The sequence below is a fragment of the Colletotrichum phormii genome (assembly GCF_030913505.1).
Source record: "Colletotrichum phormii strain CBS 102054 chromosome Unknown BDP81scaffold_36, whole genome shotgun sequence".
NCBI classification, from domain to species: Eukaryota; Fungi; Ascomycota; class Sordariomycetes; order Glomerellales; family Glomerellaceae; genus Colletotrichum; species Colletotrichum phormii.
The window spans coordinates 195,765-218,467 of record NW_026851478.1 but is presented as its reverse complement, the minus strand read 5'-3'; the positions used below and the strand labels follow the sequence as shown (position 1 = coordinate 218,467).

General features: G+C 54.1%; 5 protein-coding genes across 5 annotated transcripts; 2 read left to right on the top strand and 3 right to left on the bottom strand.

Moving 5' to 3' along the window:
• Positions 1 to 1,172: 1,172 nt before the first annotated feature.
• BDP81DRAFT_400341 (amino acid permease) lies at positions 1,173 to 3,069 on the bottom strand (the record flags this gene model as incomplete). Its single annotated transcript, XM_060588675.1, has 4 exons — positions 1,173 to 1,430; positions 1,487 to 2,607; positions 2,669 to 2,726; positions 2,776 to 3,069. The coding sequence occupies 4 exons, from the start codon at positions 3,067 to 3,069 to the stop codon at positions 1,173 to 1,175; spliced, it is 1,731 nt and encodes a 576-aa protein (XP_060438369.1).
• A 2,425-nt stretch (positions 3,070 to 5,494) lies between these two features.
• Positions 5,495 to 5,708, top strand: BDP81DRAFT_441574 (uncharacterized protein). Its single transcript, XM_060591605.1, has one exon. It carries the CDS (start codon positions 5,499 to 5,501, stop codon positions 5,658 to 5,660), a length of 162 nt encoding a protein of 53 aa, XP_060438368.1. The 5' UTR covers positions 5,495 to 5,498; the 3' UTR covers positions 5,661 to 5,708.
• Positions 5,709 to 12,712: 7,004 nt separating this feature from the next.
• Positions 12,713 to 15,838, bottom strand: BDP81DRAFT_152572 (OPT oligopeptide transporter). Its single transcript, XM_060581915.1, has 4 exons — positions 15,662 to 15,838; positions 13,284 to 15,587; positions 13,113 to 13,226; positions 12,713 to 13,047 (listed from the first exon to the last, which is right to left on the bottom strand). Exons 1-4 carry the CDS (start codon positions 15,746 to 15,748, stop codon positions 12,958 to 12,960), a joined length of 2,595 nt encoding a protein of 864 aa, XP_060438367.1. The 5' UTR covers positions 15,749 to 15,838; the 3' UTR covers positions 12,713 to 12,957.
• A 2,739-nt stretch (positions 15,839 to 18,577) lies between these two features.
• On the top strand, positions 18,578 to 19,849 carry BDP81DRAFT_152540 (uncharacterized protein). The gene has a single exon (XM_060581914.1). It carries the CDS (start codon positions 18,888 to 18,890, stop codon positions 19,662 to 19,664), a length of 777 nt encoding a protein of 258 aa, XP_060438366.1. The 5' UTR covers positions 18,578 to 18,887; the 3' UTR covers positions 19,665 to 19,849.
• A 1,354-nt stretch (positions 19,850 to 21,203) lies between these two features.
• On the bottom strand, positions 21,204 to 22,282 carry BDP81DRAFT_334456 (short-chain dehydrogenase; the record flags this gene model as incomplete). The annotated part of the gene is made up of 2 exons (XM_060585766.1): positions 21,204 to 21,321; positions 21,381 to 22,282. 2 exons carry the CDS (start codon positions 22,280 to 22,282, stop codon positions 21,204 to 21,206), a joined length of 1,020 nt encoding a protein of 339 aa, XP_060438365.1.
• Between the last annotated feature and the right edge of the window lie 421 nt (positions 22,283 to 22,703).

Here is a 22,703-nt window from a genome sequence, read left to right as displayed (position 1 = left end):
TACTGAAAGGGCAATTCGGGAGACTCAACCGTGGGGTCTAACATGTTCTTCAGCGGGGCGTTTGTGGGGAGAAATGTGTCAAAAGGGCGCCGGAATGACATGCAGTCAACGCTAGGTAAGATATGGTTGCTAAGGCGTTCTTGTCACCCTGTCACGTCAATTGAGCGTTGTTTAAAGGAACCCCAGCGGCAGTTTGTTTTGGTCGTTTGGCAGAAAGCCACGATGGACCAGTTAGTGGAAGGCTCTTTCCTCGTCTTCCATTAAATCAATTGTTCCTTCCTTCTTCGGAAACCTGGAATTATTCCATTCCTGTCCATTCCATTCTTTCCGGCCCGGGAATACTCCGTCCAACTTCACGACTGGTAGCCGACCTGACCTTCCATTAGCCCAGGTACCTTAGACTCCGCCCAACGACGACCGACAGAAATATTCAAACATCATCACTGCGACGACATCTATCTTATTGATCAGCCCGAGATTCCTCACAGACCCTCAGAATCACCATGTCGCCGTCCGATACCGCATTCCAATCTTGTTAGATGTTCTTCCGGCCCTGTCAGGATCTCGGGCTGAGTCACTGAATCCGGCTAGGACTTCCTCACAAAAGCTGTTAGTCGACCATGACCCCTCTACGCCGAGAGATATCAAACAGTCCGGACCAACCATCTCAAGTTACCGCTGTCCGACAATCGGGCATCACCTGCTGTTCTGGGCCGGCCGCCCTTATCTTCACCAACACTCGTCTAAGTTATCGCCGCTGTTGGCATGGGCCACCGCTGAACGGCTGCTGCTCTCCGAGATAAGACGCACGCTGGCCATTGGCATCGTCCTGGTTGGCGGCGCAGCATATAACGGCACCATAACCCACGACTTCAGAATTTCCACCCAGCTCGCCCCGTGGAGCAGTCTGCGTCGGGAGACACAACATGGATCCCCTTTGTGTTGTTCCTCTTTACACTAGGTAAGGGCATCGTCTCCAACAGATACTGTTCACTGCGAGCCGGGGTATGCATGCGAGACGAATTTGATGTAAAAGCACTTGTGGTATCTTCATTTTGCTAACAATTACCAGAATGGCGGTCTCATTCCGGGCATCCTTAACGCAGGACATTGATTAAAATATACATGAATAAGCGGCAAAACGCAGTTCCTTTTTTTGGCAACAGAGCTTTTTACCACACCTTGTGCATAACACGTCTCCACGCGGGAAGCGAAGCGATGTGTGCGCGGTATGCGTGGATCTCGTCCCAGTCAAGCTCACGTCGGCCAGTGTCGACATCCATCTGAGCGGTACGGAGCCAGCCAGTGCGCTTCCAGAGGAAACCGCCAAGCCAGAAAAGGATAACGACGGGAAGGGCGAGGTACGACTTAAAGAAGCCTTCAGCGTCGTTGAGCTCGCTCGTTCCAGGGGGAGCGATAGCAGTGTAGAACTGTGGATGACTGTTAGCAAGCAATCTCTCATGTCGTCAAAAGACTCTTCACATACCTGAGCAGCAAGCACGATGAAGCAGAGGAAAAGTCCAATCCAGGAGCCGGTAACGCCACCAATGGCCTTGAAAGGGATCTCATCGACGGTGTGGCCGTGGTAGGCCCACGCCTTGCGGAAGCGAATGTGCGCCAGGCAAATGGATCCCCAGGTGAAGACCGCAGCCAAACCGGAAAGAGCCAACAGCCAGTCAAACACAACAGGGCCGCTAGCGCTGAGGTTAATGTACGCCAAGGGTGAGAAAATGATGACAGCCAGCACGGAAGGCAACGGGCGTCCAGATCTGTCAATGTAGGTGAAGATCTTAGGCGCATAACCCTGTTGAGCCAGGGCAGTGAGGGTACGCGAACCACCGTAAACACCAGATACACCAATCGACACAACAGAGACGAGAATGACCACGTTCATGAAGTGGTCGAAGCCAACGAGCCCGGCGTACTTTCCGACCAACACGAACGGAGAGGCCTTGACGTCGGAGTAGGCAGACTCGGAGAGCAGCGCAGGGTCGTCGGATGGGATCAACAGACCGACGAAGAACAGGCCCAGGATGTAGAAGAGCGAGATACGCCAGAACACCTGCTTGATGGCACCGGGAAGCGACTTGACGGGGTTCTTGGCCTCAGCGGCAGCAAGACCGACCAGCTCAGTACCGGAGAAAGAGAAAGCGGCCGTAACGAAGACGGAGCAGAATCCCTTGAAACCGTTACGGAATGCGCCGGGGTCATACCACGTCTTCGCACCCTGGTACTCGCTGTATCTACCGCTAGACGGTCCGCCACCAAGGACGAGGACGAGGCAGATGATCATGAAGATAATAGTGGCTGCGAGCTTGAGGCACGACGACCAGAACTCTTCCTCGGCGTATCCAATAGATCCGAAAATGTTGATGACGACAATGACGACGAGGAAAAGCGTGATCCAGACGGCGACGCTGACGGTGTCATTCCAGTATGCGACAACAAGACCAGACACAGTCAGCTCAAGTGGTAGCACGATAGCCCACTGGAAGACGTAGTTCCAGCCCATGGCGAAACCCCAGGAAGGATCGATGAAGCGAGTCGAGTACGTGTAGAAGCCACCAGAGACGGGATACATAACAGCGAGTTCACCCAGGGCGTACACTGCAGCGTGTTAGAGGCTCTCCATTGTGCGCGAGACTAGCAAGGGGTTTCTCAGACTTACCGACGTTGAACATCATGATACCCACGAGAAAGAAATCGATGAAAAGCGATCCAGGACCCTGCTTCTGCGTCAGAAATCGCCCCCAATTACGGAGACAGTGAACTTACACCCTTGCTCAGAGCACCGCCGGAACCGACGAAGAAACCAGCACCAATGGAACCACCAATGGCAATCATGTGAAGATGACGGGAGCTCAAGGCGCGGTCGAGCTCGACAATGCCGTGACCATATTCCTTCTTCGTGAAGGACTTCATGTTTAGGCCATTGCGTGTTGCCCAGCTGTCCTCGCTGATATCTCCTCGGATTTCCTGTCCACTACCGGTATCGTAGCCAGGAAGGCCACCGGTGGCCTTCTCGTCGGCCTCGACCTTGGTGGGGATGACCTCTTCTGGTGCAGCCATGGTGATGGTGTTCACGGCGTTGTGGGGTATACAGACAGTAGGGTCTGTTACAAAGGATTGCTACGGGAGAAGGACCCGTGAGGAACAGAAATGACGGAGAGGGAGGGCTGTCTGTCGAACAAGACAAACCAGATCGGACGGGGGAATGGGGAGGTTTATGAAGGAAATGCCGATCGAGAGAACAGGAACCGACGCGCAAGGACTAAGGGTTCTTGTCAAGGGCGGCAAGCGGATCCATGCACGGAAAGCCGATAGGCTGCACTTGGTTGACGATGGAAAATTACACACAAGAGAAGGAGGGAGAGATGAGAGTCCAGGGCCGATAGAGTATCAGGCTGGTCTATCCAACTTTGCCCCCCTCTCGACGGGCGAGAGACGCAGATCTTGGCAAGGACAGGTTGTGGCAGGCCATCCTAGCATCAACCCCCGTTACTTGTCGCATACGATTTGGGGGGAGGGATGGAGGCGATTTGGCTTTCGGTCGTGCTTCGATACGTACCAAGTCCTAAGACTCCTAGGGCAGGCCGGCGGGAGCGGGCGAAACCTTCCACGTCGTCGAGTCTACTGTCTGGGCAGCTAGCTGAGGACGATGTACCTGGTGAGTTAGGCGGGCTGGCCGCGGACAGCTTTCCGATGTGCATGATGCACTAACGAGGAACCCAGGCGCGGGTACAAACCCATATTCGGCCGAAGAAAGGGAAAGCAGTCGCATTCGCAAAAGTAACGAAATGGATTTGGACGAGACCAGTCACCAATGGCCGTGACCTGGGGGAAACGAGAACCACAGCAATGGTATGTCCACCTTGCTCTCCAGCGTGGCACCAAGACATATGCGTACGCCCCAGCCGGGCGATTTGAGAAAGTCTGAGAGCCCCCAGATAGCGTGGGCTGTGCTGGTTGGCCAATGGGCAACTTGTCACTTGAAGCCGTTAGCAAATGGCTCCGAAAAAGTGGCCGCCCCTCCTTTCGCCCATGGCGCGCTGTCTCCTCAACGTTATCTTAGGATCCAGTCCGACCTCTCGAACCTGTCTGTGGAACTGGGTTCGGTCCCGGGGGGTCATATGTGAAGTGGAGACCACGAATCTTTGGGCCCGGGTCGATGAGGGGAGATGGCCCACGCAGAGGTCCAGGTCCACGACACTGGAGACGAAGCCAGGAGGCTAGCCTGCATCGCAATCTGCGTAGGTACTACACCAGAGTCGCTGCTGCTGCTGTTCCGTCACTTTATCTTACTGGAAATCGTCGAAGTCGAGGAGGCTCATTGGGAAGAAAATCCTGCAAGCAAGCCACACCAATGATGTCCAAGCAGGCTTCTCTTGCTAAGGTTGCAGCGGCTTTTGCTACACTTCTCGGCACGGCATCCACGGAAACTGGCTGTTCCCTAACTTCCCTTTCAAGAGCTTGCGTTGCCAAGAACTCGACTCCGGCCAGACAACTTGCTGGTCCGAGAATGCATGTGGTGTGGGTGGACCAGGGGGGGGGGCTGATCTTGGCCGCCCCAGGTTTCCCTCATCCCTGAAGAGCCCCGACGTCGTGCAGCAAACAGAGCCAACGACCGCGGCTGGCACAAAGTCTGACCTCGCTGCCTCGACTTTTGCGTACTAACTACACTAGCAGTCCTGCCGCGTGATGGCTTGTGATGGTGCCAATCGTTCACTACAGATACCGACACATCACGTCATGGCTTCGTTCTGAACGAGAAATTCATCTTGAGCCACTCTTTGCGCAAGCAAAACGAAAGAGGGATCCCAAGGGCATACGGCTTGTCAAGCACTGCGTTTGGTTTCGATGCCAGGCTCTTGGAACGGAGAGTTTTCTCTTCTGCAATCAACAGGGGAATCACTACCTTACGCAGCAGGCGAAATCGGTCCCCCACCCCTGGTCGATAACTCCCGGTGTTCCCATTCCTCCCTGCAGTACACAACAACATCGCGTCGTCGCCGGCGTAGGCCCTATCGCGCGGCTGTGCCGGTTGCGACAGCTGTTTATAATGTAATATGGTTGACCAGACCATGTTATGTCTACGAAAAAACCCCATCCGGCAGAGTTCCTACCAGTTCCCCAGGTACAGAGGCGTGGGTGACAATGGCCGCTTCTCTTCGATGACAGGGTTGATGACAGAATGTCTGGTGATGTTGCTTGTCGATGGAGATGCGGCGCATTCGGAACCAACATCAACCGACCTGACAGGTGGCAATGCGATAAGCTGTTTGATGGTGCCCACGGCTCATCCCATAGGCCGACACGTTTCGAACCAGCCATCAGTGCGCCAGCTTTGCTTGCCTACCTTGTTACTTACGTGCTTACTTTCCCTAGCCTCACAGTACCACGAGTACCTGGTCATCCGTGGACGGCAAAGGGGGGGGGGGGGGGGGGGGGGGCAGAACTTCTGGTGTCTCACGCAGGACGATCGATGGTGGCAGCACCACATGTCTGCGACCCCCGCTTCACCAATTCCAATAATCCTGTCGTGCCTGCTTGACTCTGAATATCGATCATCTCGGTCTCTAGCCATTAGCGAAGCCCTATCATCCCCTGCGACCACCATTCTGCAATGCTGCAGTAAGTCGCATCCTTTGGGCGGCGGGTGACATGCAAATCCCAGCATCGCTGCCCCTGGGTGCATAGCCAGCCAGATCAAGACCTTCTACTCGACCTTCTAGCGTCCTTCCATCGGGCCCTCCCTCCAATAATGTCACTCACACGCTTCGCTGCATCTCGATTTGTTAATCTGAGGGGCATTGTGATTCTGGCTGAGACTCCTGCGAGTCGCACCCTCAAAGTCAGCATATGAAGTCATTTGCTTCGTTATCTATACCTCCGATATCAAACAGGTGGAAGTTCGAAACGGGAGGCTTATCTACGCCGCAGGATCATGGATCCATCATCCAGCCACCCAGAAGTACCACACAAAGGCGGATCCAGTTCGAACATTGGGCTGCCGTGCCCACCTTTGCACCCTTGCTCGAGGAACCCAAGTCGGGTCCAGTTTAATTGGGGTGAACTCGGGGAAACAAGCAGGAGCGTGTGCTGACCCAGGTGAGTGCGCGTGCGGTGTCGGTCAGGGGGAGAGAGGGGAGAGGGGATTCCCTAGGATCAAGCCGCAAGCGCCAATTTCTCACGCAACTGTATTCGTAGGCAACCTTCTATTCGTACGGTCGCCATGGGCGTTATCCGAACTGGGATTCAAAGTGTGTCCTGGCATGGCGACATGGACCAACGAATACACGACTCAGCACATCCGGATCTCGCACAGCTTTACCTACCCAACGGGCCAACCCTGCCCACTGTGTAAGTAGCCACCTTTCGAGATCGTTGGAATTCGTCTGGACTCCAACAGGGACAAATCTCAAGAAACACCTTCGCTCGGTCGATGCGCAGGCAGCTTTTCTAGCGGTCGACATGATGTGAACAGCTCATCCGAACATCTCGCCGAACTATTGGACTCGCAGTATAGTCCGCGTCTGGTTGCAGCGCCAACGCGACCATAACATTCCCAGCCCCAGGAGACAGGCAGTAATGATGAGAAATTACCCACAATGGCAGCGCGGCAGTCGCAGACGCCCCGTATTCGAGATTGCTCCGTGTCAAGAGGCCTCGAAGCGGCAACTAGCTCCTTTCCATACCTTCTTGGCTGCATCAGTCGATACCTACCTTACGGATACAAATTAGCGCTTCTTTGGCCATGCAAAGTCTATGGGCGGATTTGACGAGGCGGCGACGGTCCATCCCGACTGCTGCAGCCACACGGTAACCGCACTCCCCTGAACCTGGCGAACAAGACCAAGATTAGAGCGCGCTTGATGGTGTGACAAGGTGACAGTGGTAGGGAACTCAATTCCTCGGTTAGGACCGAGGGGCGCTGGGCTACCAGAAACATGCCACCAACGTCTTCTTGGTCTTGTAGAAGTTGGCGGCACGCTGGCTTCCTCAAAGACACTCGTTGCACCTGATGCGTGGTGAAGCCATCCACGCCGCCGTGTCACGACCCACGCTTCCTCTCGACAAGAGGTGTGGAGGGAGTGGGCAGTGTCGGGACCATCAATCCAATCCACGGTGATGGATTAGCATCCTCTGGGGAAGCCAAGTGAGGCCCTCATTCGTGCGCGAGAGGAATTTTGTACGTAATGGCGTGCGTTTGACGTTTGGCCTCTGCTCTCGCTTCTTATCTCTCCAGACTCCAGTTTAATTGTAGCTCTACGGACAGGTGGGTGGGACACAAGACGAGACGAGGGTCTCCTGCATTCGGACTGACCGAAGGTCGCAACGAGCGGATTCGACGACCCGCTTCGAATTGGGGAATTCTTCCTCTGATGGCGGGACAATCTCACATGGCTTACGGGGTTTGGCTGATATCGGAAATCAGCGTCGACGACTGTCAGCAGAGCAGCCGCCCTTCATCCGTGCTGGTTCCTATCATGAACTGATAGACATCCGACGAGAACGAATGACTCGGAGTTGTCGCGAGTAAAATCTCGAGGACTCGCATTCGGAGGTTGAGTTTACAACAAACAACGTCTGTGGCTGCAGCTACTCTATTTGGTCTGATTATGTAATGCTTGTTGCCTGTTTGGAATCCTCACCTCCAGCAGTCGACGTTGATATGTCGTTGATATTGTTGTTGCCGCACACCAACATTAGCATCGCCAGCTGAAAAACAGGCGCTGAGAAGCGACAGCTTCGGACATTTTACGCATGCGCCAAGATTACATCAACTCAATCGCCTAGTCTCTTCTGAAATCGAAGCTGAAGGCGAGGCGACCGTGATCCTGGACACTGAAGCCCTTGCTACCTATCCGTACGTCTGCGGCCTGCCGTCTGCGGGAGGCCGATGACGAAGAAGGAATGCCGCTGCCAGTCCAGGTTTCCCCCCGAAGGCTTGGGGCCGTTTGATTGATCGCCGTAGCATGGCCAAGGGCTGCTGCAGACTGATAAGGCACACACTCTAGGCTTGGAGGAGGAAGGGTTTCCGGTTGGCAAGCTCGTTTCTTCCAGGGCTGAACGCCCGCAGCGCAGCCAGAAGGGCGGCGGGAAGGGAGGACGGCTTGGCCGACGATGCGCTTCCTGACCTTGCCTTGGTAGCATAGCGGCGGCTTCTTATCTCTCGATGCTCGCTCGCGCCGAGCGGGTGACTAGATAGTAGAGGCCAGGCCCCCTTCCAACTTCCTTCCCCCCCCCTCCCCGGCGGACAAGTTGTCTAGCATGCTTTCCGAAGCCCTATGAGGCTACAGGGCGCAGAAAGACGTTGGTTATCGACTATTCACATCCGACCTAGTCTTGGCTAGGATATTTTCGATGCTTTCCGTGAGGAGAGGCCTAAAAGTCGAGTTTGACCGAGCCACCGAGATGAGATAGCCGGGTGATGGTTGCCACTCAACTCCGGCCAGCGTCGATGTGTGGCAATCCTCCGAGACAAGCACCGCAACGTCTGCGTCTGCGTCAATGATCGGCGACCTATGAGGGTGAGGCACGTTGGGATCAAATCGGGTCCGGATTCTATCTATCGACAAGCGTCAGTCAGTATCGGGCGCAAAGATGGGTGTGATTTGCGTCACTATTTTCGTCCAGTCGCCAATAAGCCCCAACGGGCCAATGTTGGAGGCTGATTCCCCTCCCGTGCCGCTTTCTCGCAGCAGGCCACGTTGAATGGTGCAGTTGCCCATTCCAGGCTCCCCGTTTAGGCAAAGTGGCCTGGCTGGTGGTTGCGACGCCTTGGGAGTCCTCATGGCCCTGCCAGCGACGATATCGAAAGATAGGAGAAGACGTTGCTTTTCACGGCAACGGCACAAAGACAGATTGACGCAAAGTTCGTTTAGTTACCCCGGAAGCCACTTTCCCCGCGAATCCACGGCTTGGAAGTCAGTTTGGGAACTCCAGCAAAAGAACTCCATCCATTACTTGATCAAAACCACTTTTGCCGGCATCTCATTACGTACGGACTTTGGGAGTCGAGCCCGGGACATCTCCACATCGGCATCTCATCTCGCTGTGTCTCCAGTTTCCCACGTTCCCGTCTCCAGAGTTCCAGACTCGAGCGAAAAGAAAGGAACCCGCCAGCCCGTACGGCGCACGCACGTTGGCACGTTGGCACGTTGGCACGCACGCGAGCGCTGGAACAGCAGAGAGCCGGGCTCCATTTCCCCGCGATTTCCACGCCAAAAAGTGGTCAGGTCATGACACATCCGAAGCTGGCCGCGCACCAATCCGAAGCAATTGAATCGACAAGTACAAATCCAGAGTAACTTACAATTGAGTCTTGACTAGGTACTGCCCATAGAGAATTATGGATCCGTCAAAGACATTTGCGACAAATGTCCCGGATTTAGACCCGCGTGACGTCCAGCGACAGACGATCTCTACGCATGGAAGATGATGACGAGGAGTAGCACAGCACCGGCAACTCGACTCGCCTCCGCCGTATGAGACCGTCTTCGATCGGCTCCACCTCCGCATCCGCGAAGCTTGCCACTACCGCTACCGACATTACGCCGCCTTCTTCCTCTCGCACTCTAGTACCCGCCGATCAGTTTGGCGAGCAGGATTATGGAGCGTTGAGCGCACGCAGCAGTTTTGAAGGCGACGAGGTGGTCGGAGAGAGGGGGACATAAACACACACCGCGGCTCGGGGTGCAGGGAATCAACGGCGCTGGCGACGCGGGGTATGCAAAGATGCTGCCGATGAGTGTTAGAGGAGACGACGAGGACAAGTGGGCGGCGCTGATGGATGCGCCAGGTTGGTCTTTTCAGCGAGAGCGGCGGGTGTTGCTTCTCCACGAGGGGACGGTGCTGTTTTTCTGATACCGACGGGTGTTGTTTCTCGAGTGATGGTGCGTGTTGTTTTAGTTGTGTTCACGGGAGACCGCAGCTTTGAGTACTTTTTTCGCTTCGGAAAGGTGATTCTGTATTTGAAGGCTGGCTACCTGGTAGACTTGTGAGCTAATCTCCGTCGTAGGTGCATCGTGATGTTAGGTAGGTGTTGTCGCTCGGCGCAAGGTGATGTGATGCTAGGCGCGTTCATGATTTACGTGGAGAAAGCAACCTTCCCATACCACTGAATGTTGTTAGACCATTTAATTGAAGAGATGTAATGTACAGTTTATCCTTTTTCACGCAAGCTCGCGATTGCTTAACGCGGAGTCTCTTTGATTGTGTAAATTGCGGCGATGCCAGTTGTGCAGCTGCCGCCTTCGACGGCATTCCTCCGCCTTCTATCTAGATGAATGGAAACTCTCAGGCCAGGAGTGAGGCTTTTGAATTGTTCCTTGAACATTCAATAGCAAGGCCCAATCAATCATCGGGGGCCAATGTCCCTCTTCTTCATGAACTGAGCCAGGCAGGGCCGGCAGGGTGGAGGCGACTCTACGACTTAGGAGCATTGCCCGCCTCCTCGTTCTTAATTTTGCAAGTGGCGTCGATGAGCGTACAGCAGCACCACTACTTGGGTATTATATCTTTTCCCTACGAATGGGTCAATGGCAGGTACTCCCATGGCCCGGGAAACCCCTTATCTCGAGCGAGTTGACGACTTGGTCAGAGAGACGAGCCCAGCCGTATCGGAGTCCGAGGTGATATCCGACGGCCGACGTGTACCATGGAACCATGTCTTGGCCAGTATTAGTACTGCCGTGCCTTTTGTGAGAGTTCCAAGAAGATTGGAGTGACCTTGACACGGATGTAGGTAGAACCCGGCTGTATGGGTTGAAGGAGTGTGAAGGAGGAGGACCCTGAAGGAGGGCTGCTATTCGAGTACCACTGCTACCGTTTTGCATGCCGAGTCGAGTGTTCGTCTAGCTCTATTCCGGGCGATACCTTCTCACGTATAGATCATTTAATCTCCACTTCATGAATAGTCTTCTCAGTCTCGGCTTGCTTCAGTTCAAAACCTCGGCATATTATACAGGTTACCAGCAGGCCGGTCACGCCCAGTGAGATGTCCCGAGTTTGGAATTGGTGTCTCTGATAGCTAGATGCTGCCATGATATCCTTTCCGTAATTTTTGAAGCCATTATCATCAAGTAGAAAGTCCACCTCAGATTTAGCTTGTTCGGGCCATACTTGTAGCCGAACGAAAACCTCAGAGTGCCCACGTGCGTTCAACGTCCCGTCTCCCTCGATCGTTATCTGGCTCGGACGACTTCAACTGGTGCTTACCTTTTCAACAAAGTACCGCCAAGACATGGTCATATGGCTCGAGATGATAAGAAGAATAAGCACACATCCACAAAGCCTTGGCATCCTGGCAGCAAGCGTCGTTGACCTGCTCGGGCTGGTGAAGTCCGTCGCGCAGCCTGCCCAAGGCACCAAACGATAGACCTCATTCCCCTCGCCGAACCGGAGCAGATCCGACAATCAAAGTCGTGCAAAGAGAAACAAAGACATGCGTTTGAGATGACAGGGCGTAAAATCTGGCAACTCAAGTTCAAGATGCTGACAGCTCGGTCGTCGCCCGGTGAGTCAGTCGGCAACCAAGACGCCCATGTAAGCCGGACGAATGTTGGTCCTAAAACGCCGACAGTCGGCTTCTTGATTGGTTGTGCAAATAACCTTATTCAACTACGAGATTGGCTTGTCTTGGATAGGCTGACTCTTTGAGATAATGGTTTTGTTGTCTTCTTCTATTACTACAGCTGATGGCCGATGTCTGCCTCGCGCCTTCGTCGATCTCGGGTTCTGTCATTAGGAAGCGACGCATCGACAACTGCTTTTACTGAACCGGAAGAGGAGCATCCAAGACTTCAAGGAATACTCCGAATCCCCTAAATCTGTTCAACGAAGATCCTTCAGCCGATCCTGTGCCTAACTAGACGGCAACAAACCTGCTTAGACTCGATCCTGGAGTACGACGTATGAAGAGAGTGTCGTAAGCCGCGGTGTCCTCCGTAGGTAGGTATGGAAGGCAGAGCATAAAATCGAAGTTCCTCCAGCCGGAGCGTTTGCTGTTTCACGAACCCAGTTGACTCCTTCGTTGTCATTCCACGGAGAATGGCCTAGGGTACCGGAGAAAAGTCTGGTATCCCGCTCTCCCTTTCTTCGTGTACAGCGACTCTTCACGAGTACGTGTACTTGTGCTTCGATCCAATTTCAGCCTAGAACAATGTAAGACTGATACGAAAAACCCAGCGTAACGAGTCCTTGCTGACACACGTAGAGCCGGGACTTCGGTTAACCCCGTTCATCTGGAGCACTACCACCAACAGCAGCATCCTTCAGCAGTTCGAGAGACCAGTCGTCAAAGTCGACAAACTCCAAGTTCAGACCTGGAGCTTTATCAACACGATCCTAGATTGATAGTGGTCTCATCTTAGCGACCCAATGAGGCTTTCTTTTCTTAGCATAGCCACGCCGGCCCGGTACCGAGCGATTGCCGACCCCGCGGCATCGGCGTTGGTTAATTTTCGTTATATACGGCCCTAAAGAGAGGTAAGAGCAACTAAATAAGAGCTGGCCACGAAAAGCCGTGTTCAGCGGGGTTCAACCGCACCAAACGAGGCCAACTTCTCATGGGTTCAACCAACGGTCAATGTTGCCGGATCTGACGCGTATTCTAGACGCAACAGCGAAACGGTTGCGAGGGATCAGAATGACCGAACAGGCCTTCATCCCAAGACACATGACACGAAATTCAAAAGGATATGGGAAAGACGAGACTGAGCTTGCTCAATGGGGGTATAGCATTCTTCCACTAAGTCATAAATGAATGGTTGGGTATTTCTTCATCCTTCAAATCGTTACATCCGCTGATTATAACACCGCTTCTAGATGCGATGTCTCTAGTCACCACGTTCTTTTCATCACATCATACATGCGCTGAAATTCGAAAAAAAAAACCCCCCCAAAAAACCCCCACAAGCACATGTTGGTTGTGCTACACGAAAGAAGATTCCACATCTAGTGGAAGTCTCCGATGCGAGGACCGAAGTACTCGCCCTCTGCAAGAGTAAGCAGACGGCAGGCCGTGCCTTCGCAACCCTGGCTGACCTGTGAGGAGAGTGACGTTAGCATGATTTCTTTTGGATCAAGTTGGGAGTCGGGAAAAAACGTACGACTGAGTTGCCCCACCAGTCGACCTCGATGTCCTGCCATTGAAGGCCGAAGAACATGATGATGGAGGAGATGGCGATACCGCAGGAGAAAGCGGCAGAGAGAACGAAGTTGTACTGAAAGTGAGTATTAGCATCGAAACGCAGGGATTGATGGCAGAGGGTGCAACTAACCTTGGACCACAGACCCAAGAAGCGGCTCTTGAGGTAGACCCAGGAGAAGTAGGCAATGGGGACGGAGGGCCAGACGAAGGACATGTTGTAGGGAGCCCAGACGAGACCTCCATACATGATGGCGACGGGGTGAATCTGGCGAACCCACTTCCACTTGGGGAAGAACTTGTTCAAGCTCCAGAAGAAGAGAACGATGGCAACACCGAGGGGGAAGCCTAGGAGGGTGGCAGTGTACTGGCCGCCAGCACCCCAAATCTTCTTGGGACCGACAGTTCCCCAAAGGACGGAGGCGGTGAAGAAGGTGTTGATACCGGGGCAGGTCATCTTGAACTTGGCGTCCTCGGTGCAGATACCCGGGATGCTGAACATCTGGAACTTCAGGACGGCGAGACAGACGAGGGTGGACACGAAAGTGGCGACGATCTGAGCCCAGAAGGTGTGGCGAGGGGGAATCTTGACGTAGTGGGCGAGCTTCAAGTCGTTGGAGAACCAGACGGCGTGGGCGCAGGTGACGTAGCCGAAGGACTTGAAGTAGTTCATGGCCAGGGCGTTACCCTCAACCCAGGAACCACCGATGAACTCAGCGAGCACGTTCAGGGTGACCTCGATACCCGTCATGGCCTTGATGATGCCGACCGGCACGACGAAGATCATGCAGAGGATGATACCGTAGAAGACGACACCGACGGTGGTGTACGTGGGCCAGCCAGCGATACCAGCACAGCCCAACGCAATGGCGATGACGAGGACGGTGAGGTAGTGCCATTCGGGGACCTCGGGGTACGCCTTCATCAGACGGCTGTGGACATCAAGGACCTGGTCCTTCTCAGTGTCGCTGTTCTTCCTGAAGCTGCCAATCAAAGCCTTGAAGCCAAGAGCAATCTCGTGACGGTGGTAGAGAGCGGCGTAGGTGATTGTGGCGGTGTAGATGGCGAAGAAGAACATGTAGATCATGACGTTGGCAGCGCCCAAGAAGGGGGGAGAGTACGCCTCGTACGCCTCCTTGTCGAACAGACCGTGCTCGTTGACGGCGCGGGAGACGTTGTACAGGGCGCCAAAGTGATCGTAGACCTTGTTGGAGTTGATGGGCAGGTATCCAGTGTTGTAGGTGTTGGTGTACCAAACAGCCAACACGACGAACATGGAGAAGAAGGTGCCGAGGAACTTGTTGAAGGTGGAGAAGAAGGGGACCATGAGAGGGTCGGTGTTGTCGTACAACAGGATGTTCCAGTCAAAAGTAGGGAACGGGTTGAGACCGAGACCACTGTTGAAGCCAGTGATTGTCGCGAGGTTGCGGTTCTCGGGGGCGATCCAGGTCATCCAGCTGAAGGTGGAGAGAGCCGTGAACAGGTAGTTGGGGAACCAGAACCAGACGAACATGGCGGCAAAGGCGATGTAGAAGAACTTCTGTCTGCTCCAGCGCCAGATGCTGTTGAAGGGGCCATCGACGGTGGAGTTCTTGTCGGTGTGGAAAGCAGAATTTAGGGCAATGGTCACCAGGGATGCCGGCCACACACAGTACGAGGGGTAGACGAGGAATCTTCTGCAGAGACCCGCGAGACCATATCCGATGAAGTTGGTCGACAAGGAGATGAGGAGCTGGTAGCCAAAGTTGGAAGCATAGCTCTGGTTGAAGAACTTGGGCAGCCACTGCGTCCAGATGATGTAGTTGGTGTAGGGGATGTTGTAAGCGACGTTGGCCATGATGGTGATGAGCATGTGCTCCTTGCGGTTGAATGGGCCGGGGTTCAGCGAGTAACGGTGGCCGGCAACGGTGAATCCAACATCGGGAAGCGACTTCTCCCACAGCTTGCCCAGGGGGTAGGCGAGCAACTGAGCAACGTTGGCCAGAATGGTGATGGACGGGTAGCGGACCGAGAAGAGCTGGTTGACGAAGGCGAGCAGAGCAGAGAAGATGAGACCGATGACCCAGGCACGGAGGGTCGAACTGGGCATGGTAGGGTCGTCGTGGTTATCGACGACGGCGCGGACCTCGGCGTAGGGCGAGTTACCGGTGATGAGGGCGGCCTCAAGCTTCATCTCCTGAATGAGAGTCTCGTGCTTCTCGGGGTTCTCAAAGACATCGTCGTTGTGGAGGAAGTCCTCAATCTTTTCGATAATGGCGAGGGGGAAGTTGGGGTCCTTCTCGTGGATCTTGTGGACGTTGAACATCATCTCGCGGACCTCCTCGAGGGACATCTGCGAGGCGAGCTCCTTGGCCTCGAGCAAATCATCCTCGGTGACGTTGAAGTCGTGCTCAACGTGCTCGTTGTAATCGGCACCATCGGGATGGGCTTCGACGATCTGAGGAAAAGCATCAGTATGTGGTTCATCAATCGAGAGATGTGTGATGCCCATCGACATCTAGACCGACTTACAGGAGCAGGCTTCTCGCTCGAGACCTTCTCGTTCGAGACCACACCGCCCTGGTGGACGGGGGTCCGTTCTTCACGGATGTCGGACATTTTGTTGCACTGGGTCAATGTTCTTCACCTTGGTAAGGTATAGAAGTGTTGGTTCGGTGGACCCGTGGACGCTTGGGCTGGAAAGTTGCCAGTGACCGAGAAAGAGACGAAAGGCAGGTAGAGGGAACCGAGGACATCTCGACCTTTTAATATCCAAGAGCCACGAGGCGGCCATCCTTGTCACACCCGGCGGATGCTTATCGACGGTGGAGCCAAGGGTTCCCAACGGCCTGGCAACGAACGGACGCGACGGTGGTCCCAGTTTCGCCACGAGACGATCCCGAGAATACAGCAGAGATCCCCCTTGCGCCTAGATGGGAGGCCGAGATGGCACTGGCCAGTCGAGCCAGTCGAGCTTCCCCTTTCTGGAACCAGAGTTGAGGTGACAGGGATGATCATGTTCAGGGCTGGAACTCCAGCCTGTCACCCTCCCTCTCTGCTTGTGCGTCCGGAGGGCCCCCAGTGTAACCCTTGTGACAAGGAGGTCTACCTTCTGCATTGCGACAAGACCGATATCAAAGGTTCTAGGACGCGGTAGGAGGGATCGGTCTGCATTCGCACTATATCCGCATTGGGCGCAATCTGCCGGGGGGCTGCTGCAATGAAAGAATAGGATGAGATGAGAGGTTGTGAGACGATGACATGAAGGAAGAGAGAGAATGAGAGAGACCGGTAAGAGAGAATCCACAGCGTTTATCCCGGTACGTATGGATACAGGAACTTCCTTCGAACGAACCAAACGTCTGAGATGTCTTGCTAAAATGCCCACTCAGTTCGTCTTTTCTCTGCTTTCTTCTCCCTTGGTGTCCTCCAGACTCCAGTCTCCCAGTCCTTGTCCGATGGGCGGAAAGGAAACCCCACCCCCTCCCACTCCTCCTCCCGGCCACCCACCGGGGTCCAGTTGCATTCGGCACCCAGGAACCCACAGCGCGGATGGACCTTCAGAGATGAGGGAACCTGGCACGACTGACTACCTCTCCGGAGAACATGCTCACCAACATTTACTGGTGCTGGACTTTCCCGTGGACCAGGCAAGGCGGCCAACACGCAGGAAAACTCCCATTTAGGAGGTCAAGTGCGCTTCCGCTGGCGATGCCAAGCAGTTGGGCCCCTCGAGTGGCTTGATCCAGTATGGCAGGTCCAAGATATCAATAGCGGGGGGGGGGGGGGGGGGGGCTTTTTGGGGACTTTTTGACCGTCAGCGAATGCGGCTGCAGCCTTCGCAAAGATCCAGTCTACTGTTCTGCCAATGAAGTCTTGGTCGTTGGCGTGGTTGGGTCTTTTGCGAATCCGCCCCCCGTCATAATCGCGATGGCTTCATCGTGGTGCGACACACCCGCCTTCAGAAAGAGGCGCAGGCCGTGTCTCACTCGCAATGTCGATCGAGGTCTCTCAGGAATAGAGTTGGCTGTGTTGGCACAAAGACTTTCGATCCATGCTGCCCTCTCGATATCCAATCTCAGGCTCTGAGCAAGCAATATGACAGTGGCGGGGGGATGCCGGTGGCAAGTTGACTGTCCGACTCTGAGGTAGGTATTCCAATCCGGGGATTCCTCTCGGCATTGGCCGTGCACTGTCGCGTGTCAAAGTATTACCCATTTACTGTGCTCCCGCCAAGAAGCATACTTGGTGGGACTGGCATGTGGGAGGGAGCCGCTCCGGAAGAATGAAGAAAGTCTGTGAGCTGGTTGGAAAACGAGCCCACGGCGAGAGACGCAGCGGAGAGGCATCCCATCGCCCTCAGCCTGGCTTTGTGAGGGACAGCGAGAATCGATCAATCGATCACGTCTCTATCCATATCTCTACGTACGAATCTACGAATAGGCTTCGAGTCCTTACAGCTTATCACTGGTTACGTTGCTGTGCCGCTTCGCTTCGCTCAGTTGGCGGGCACGACAATGCAAATGCAAAAGCACCTCACCAATGCACGAAGAGACGAGCTAGTCGGAAGCCACGACGTTACACTACAACACTCCAGCGGTGTTTGCCGCAGCAAGGCGAGTGCGGGAGGCACCGTCAAAACGGCGTCGAAGAAGCACGGAAGGTTGGTGGAAAACGGTTAATTCATCCTCTGGCTGGATGGTGTGGATGGCTGGTTGTGAGAGAGACTGAGAGGGAACGGCCACTCGACTCATTAGCCCTCGGTCCTCTTTCTGGCTATCCCTTCACCCATTGACGCGCTAGTCGACGGCAGAGACGACTCGAGGCGCTTGGCAGCTCGCGGTGCTGGCTCAAGAAGGATATGATCGAAGGACCCTGGATGTGGCGTGCCTCTCCCAAGAACCCCCAAGACCCCCAAGCTTTTCCCAAGCCCGCTGCCCAAGACTTTCACGACATCCCCCAAGGCCTTCCAAGAGCCTCCAAGACGTCCAAGACCTGCCATCAAGAAGGGCAAGAAAATTCAAGAGATCTTGCCCGAAAGCTTGTCGCCCATCCGCACAACTGCACACCATCTCTGCAGCCCGAGAAAGAGGCGTTGAAGCTATCAGAGCCTCACGACTTTTCAACAACAACAACATCAGGGTTGACGCTTCAGAAAGGCAGAGGATAGTGTCATTGTCCCTCGTTCCAAAATGCAGCCCTGCTCCTTCACGGAGACAACCCCTGTTCCCTGTTCCCTCTCCTCACCCCAGCCCCGTCTCTCCAACTCTTATCGACCAGATGGACGGGGAATTTGCAACTGAATTGACCATTCAAAAGACGTGGACAAAGAGGAGTCGTATCATCCGACCAGCCACAAGGTGGCAAGTTGATTAATCTGTGTTCGGAGCTTCAGCCAGGTGGGCGGGGTGAGGGACGCAGAACACTGCTTCTGGAGGAACTTTTTGACGGCCACCATCCATCCTCGAACCAGACTGGCGCCAAACATCGGCAGCTTATTAGATGGATCAAGCAACGCGTCCTATCAGTCATCCCTGTCAGTGTTCTGCAGTAGGATTGGCTAGCCATTCCGTGCACTGTGGGCCAGATTGCCATCGATTTCGTGGTCTGGGATTCGACATGCCCTCACGGATCTATCTTTCTCCTCACTTACTCTGCAGAACTTGGTCACTGGGATGGTTAACAACCACAAGTTAACTTAACATCTCAAGTCCAGACAGGTGTCGGACTTGCATCGGATACGATAGAAGCATCATAGATGGTCGCCGGTAGGATCGCCGATGCGGAACTCCCCCCGGAACATGATGCTTTCGCGCCAGCTACGATAAGCCCTCGAAATTCACGGCCAGCCGCGACGTTTCCCCTGTGGCATTGGAGTCTTGGCTTGCAGGGACGAAGCCACCCGCCATTTTCAAGATGTACACGCGCAACAAACCAACAGCTTTTCCGTCCGTTGCTTTGTCGTCTACGTACGAGGGTGGTAGATTCCCGACCGGCACTGTTCTTCTTTCGGCAGGTCAAAAACCGACGCTGCGATTGGGTACTCTGTACATCCGCGTTGCCTTTGCATCAAGGGTTGTTGGCCAACCTGACAAGGTGTGATTCCCTCCACTGTTATCGCACTAGGCGCGTGATCCCTTATCATTTATTATGTGCTCGAAACAAAGTACCTTCTCAAGCGTGCCAAGAGACGTCAGGGACGTTTGTGCGGCGCGACTCCGCGCTGGGCCATCGCGAGCCATGTCTTGGGTTCCATTTCTTGCTCCTCTGGCGGCGTGGCGGCAGATATGGCAGCCCGTGGACAACTCATGAATCCTCGCGAACGGCTCGCATCCTTATGGTCGGGAACGTCAGTCATGTACATGGCTGGCCGACTGTTAAGAAGCTTCCGTATCCGAATGTGAGGTCGGGATGGCCTCTTGGCGCTGAACAACTTAACGACTCGCCTTTAGCCTTTGGTGCTGACGGCTTTTTTTTTTCCAGTAATCAGAACCGTCATTTAACGGAATTTACGAATTACTTTCACTTTCCTTGAGAAATGAAATTCTTGACATTCACCAGGACCTCCGTGTTGGAGAGGCTCGAATGAAGCTTCTTCCAAGACGCGCGATGCGTAAACCACTTCAAAAACCTTCGGTTCGCGGCAACTTGGCTTCTCCTTGGCGATGCCAATGCTTCGTATGGGCGTATCTTGCCGTCTTGGAAAAGTCTTGGGAGTTGTTTCGCTGGGCGACCTGAAGAATCGCCCCTATCGTTTGCGCCTGGATTCTAGAGAGTTGACAGACACCCATCGCGCGGAATCACCAGGGTCGTTCGTTCTAGGATCATTCGCAGCGATCCCCTGGCGCAGGCTGTTCTTGGCCTGCAGAGAGGTCTGTTGGATGCTTTTTATTTTATTTTACAAATGATGCGGCGCCTTGGCAGCGGGCGCAGGCCCGGAAAAGGTCATCGTACCGCTTCATCGCTCAGCTACGTACAAGTCGAGAGGACGAACCATACGCCGCTGCTATTCAGCTGCGATATTACTGCCATCTCAGGACGAAGACAAACATCGCGTAAACGCATCCGACAGCTCGGTGATGCCACTCAACCGGTGATACCCTATCGCGAGCCATCCAAAAGGTCAGATCGCCAAGGCCTAAGGATCGTTTGCTAGTTCTCACGAGTCACCATGCCAATGTTCTTTCGAGTATTGTACAGATTTGGCAAAGTTGCAAGCTCGCTCACCTGTGGGGAAGCCGAGCCTGGCCCCCTTCAGATGTGATAGCGATACGACGTACCATCTCAACTAAGAAGGTGTTTTGCCACACCGTTGGTGAGTAAGTGGTGAGGCACCTTGACATAAGCTACCATGTGAATCAAGGACTTGCTGTGGCCAGGCTGCAGGATTTTGGTACCAAGACCAGACTTTCGTAGACTGCGAGAAGGTGCAAGATGGTGTGAACTGTACCGATGAAGCCGCAGTATATCGACGATCTTGCGCCTTATGGTGAGCTTTCGCCTCCATATGCACACCCGCTACGGCTTCCTGTCCTGGCTGCTTGCGTCGTAACGGGCGGTTCATCCGATATGAAGGTAGAGACTTCAGTAGATGAATCACAGCTTGGGATTTGTCTTTATCTTGAAGACTTGGAGACAAGGACGTCATGGTGCTCATCTTCTCCTTCTGGATCACGGCTTGCCACCATACCGGCTCGCCACTGGATTGTAACGCTACCACTCGCTAGACATGATGACAGACTTTCTTTGGTCGAGGTGTTCACAGGCGGGCGTTGTTGGAACTGACAAATCAGTACGGAAGTAAAACTATTAACTCATTACTCTATGTAGACCGGAATACTGATGACCAAAGATGATACGAGATATCTAAGCGAAGCCCACCCAGTACACCTAATCGGAAAACGCGGCAAGAAAGCAGGTAGACTGGCACCAGGAGCTATTGCATCCGAGTCCACTGCATCAATGAGCAATTAGACTTTCTGCATACGACCCAACATGTGCCCCAGGTAATGCCAAAGTCCCAGGCTGGCGGGACAAAAGGGCCCAGAAGGAAGCGAGGTCCTTATCGAGAGCCCTACTGCATGGAGCGAAGGATCGAGCGCACCCCAGCAAAGTCCAATTCTTGTAAAGTCTCCTCCCACAACTGCTCTCGAGCGGTCTTGCCCTGTGGCGTATAGATGAAGTTGGCAAAGCTTTTTCAGCGAGCGTTAGCGAGAGCATCAACGAAAGAGCGTGGGTAGTCAGCACTTACGGAAAGATTTTCCAGTCCATCAGATAGCTTCCGTGAGTTTCTTCTCCTCTAACGACAGCTGCATCAAGGTATGTAGACGCCCCGACATCGAGAGTTCTCCCCGTCAAGCTCTTTCCCACTTCCGCTATCGTTTTGATGAGACTACCGACGTGGCGGTGAAGTCCTGATCCTTTGCAGAGACCCGGATCGACGAGGTTTACGACGACATCTTCCCTTCGGACGTGTTCGGCGAGCTTGATGATGAAGAGGTGACCCAGGAGCTTCGACGTCGAGTAGCGGTCGGTGGCATTGAAAGCCTTTCCGTCGTCGAATGCGGCTATCATGGGAACTTTGTCCTGCTCCGGAAACTTGGCCATAAAGGCAGTGCCTGAGTTGACGATTGTCAATCTGCTCGGCTGGCCAGAGGTCTTCTTAGACTTCAAGACTGGCAAAAGAAGGATGGTGAGAAGGGCAGTCGACAGGTAGTTCACCTGAAAGACATGCTCATGACCCGCTGGCGAGAGCCTGAAGTCTTCTTGAACCATGCCGGCGTTCAAGATGACGTAGTCAATCCGGGGCAAGGTGGAACAGCGGTTGGCAAAGTCCTGGATGGACTTGTACGAGAGCATGTCTAGAGACCAGACCTCGATCGTGGCGTCGGGATGACTTGCTCTCAGGGTCTTCGCGGCAGCTTCTCCTCTTTCAGCGGATCGAACGGCGATGATAAGGCATGAGAGATTGTGGTCGAGCATCTGGCGTGCGGCAGTGAAGCCCAGACCGATGTTGGCTCCAGAAACGATGGCCGTCTTCCCGGAGAGGGAGAGGTCTTTTGGTGGTGATCGGGCTGTGGCACAGAACTGGGAGTTTACGAAGAGTCTGCCTGGACCCATGTTCAGGGGAGGGAGTTCAAGTGAGCTCGTCATAATGGCTTGTGAGGTGATGGGCGAAGAAGGAGCTGGTTGTTGGTGTTGGTGTTGCTGTTGCTGTGGTTGCTTTGATTGCATTGATCTGTGTAGAGCAGCATGTTGAAAGTCATCGTCGAAGGCATACTGAATATATAGCTATCAAGTTGTCTGAGGCATGACCAGCTTCAGTCTTGAGATGCAAGGCATTTTGCAGTCTTGGATGCGGGTGAACCGTAGAGCAGGGGCGTCGAAACGCTACGGGTGGCTGAAGTGGAGGCATCGTGAACGCCTGGTGATCGATTGCTGTCTCGAAAAGGAAGACCGACTGGTTACCTAATATGGACATCAATCAATGCGAGAAACAGAGCTCGTCCAAGACCGGAAAGCAATCGGTGGGAGGACGGCGTGTTCGGACCCTCCACCACTGAATTGGTCCACT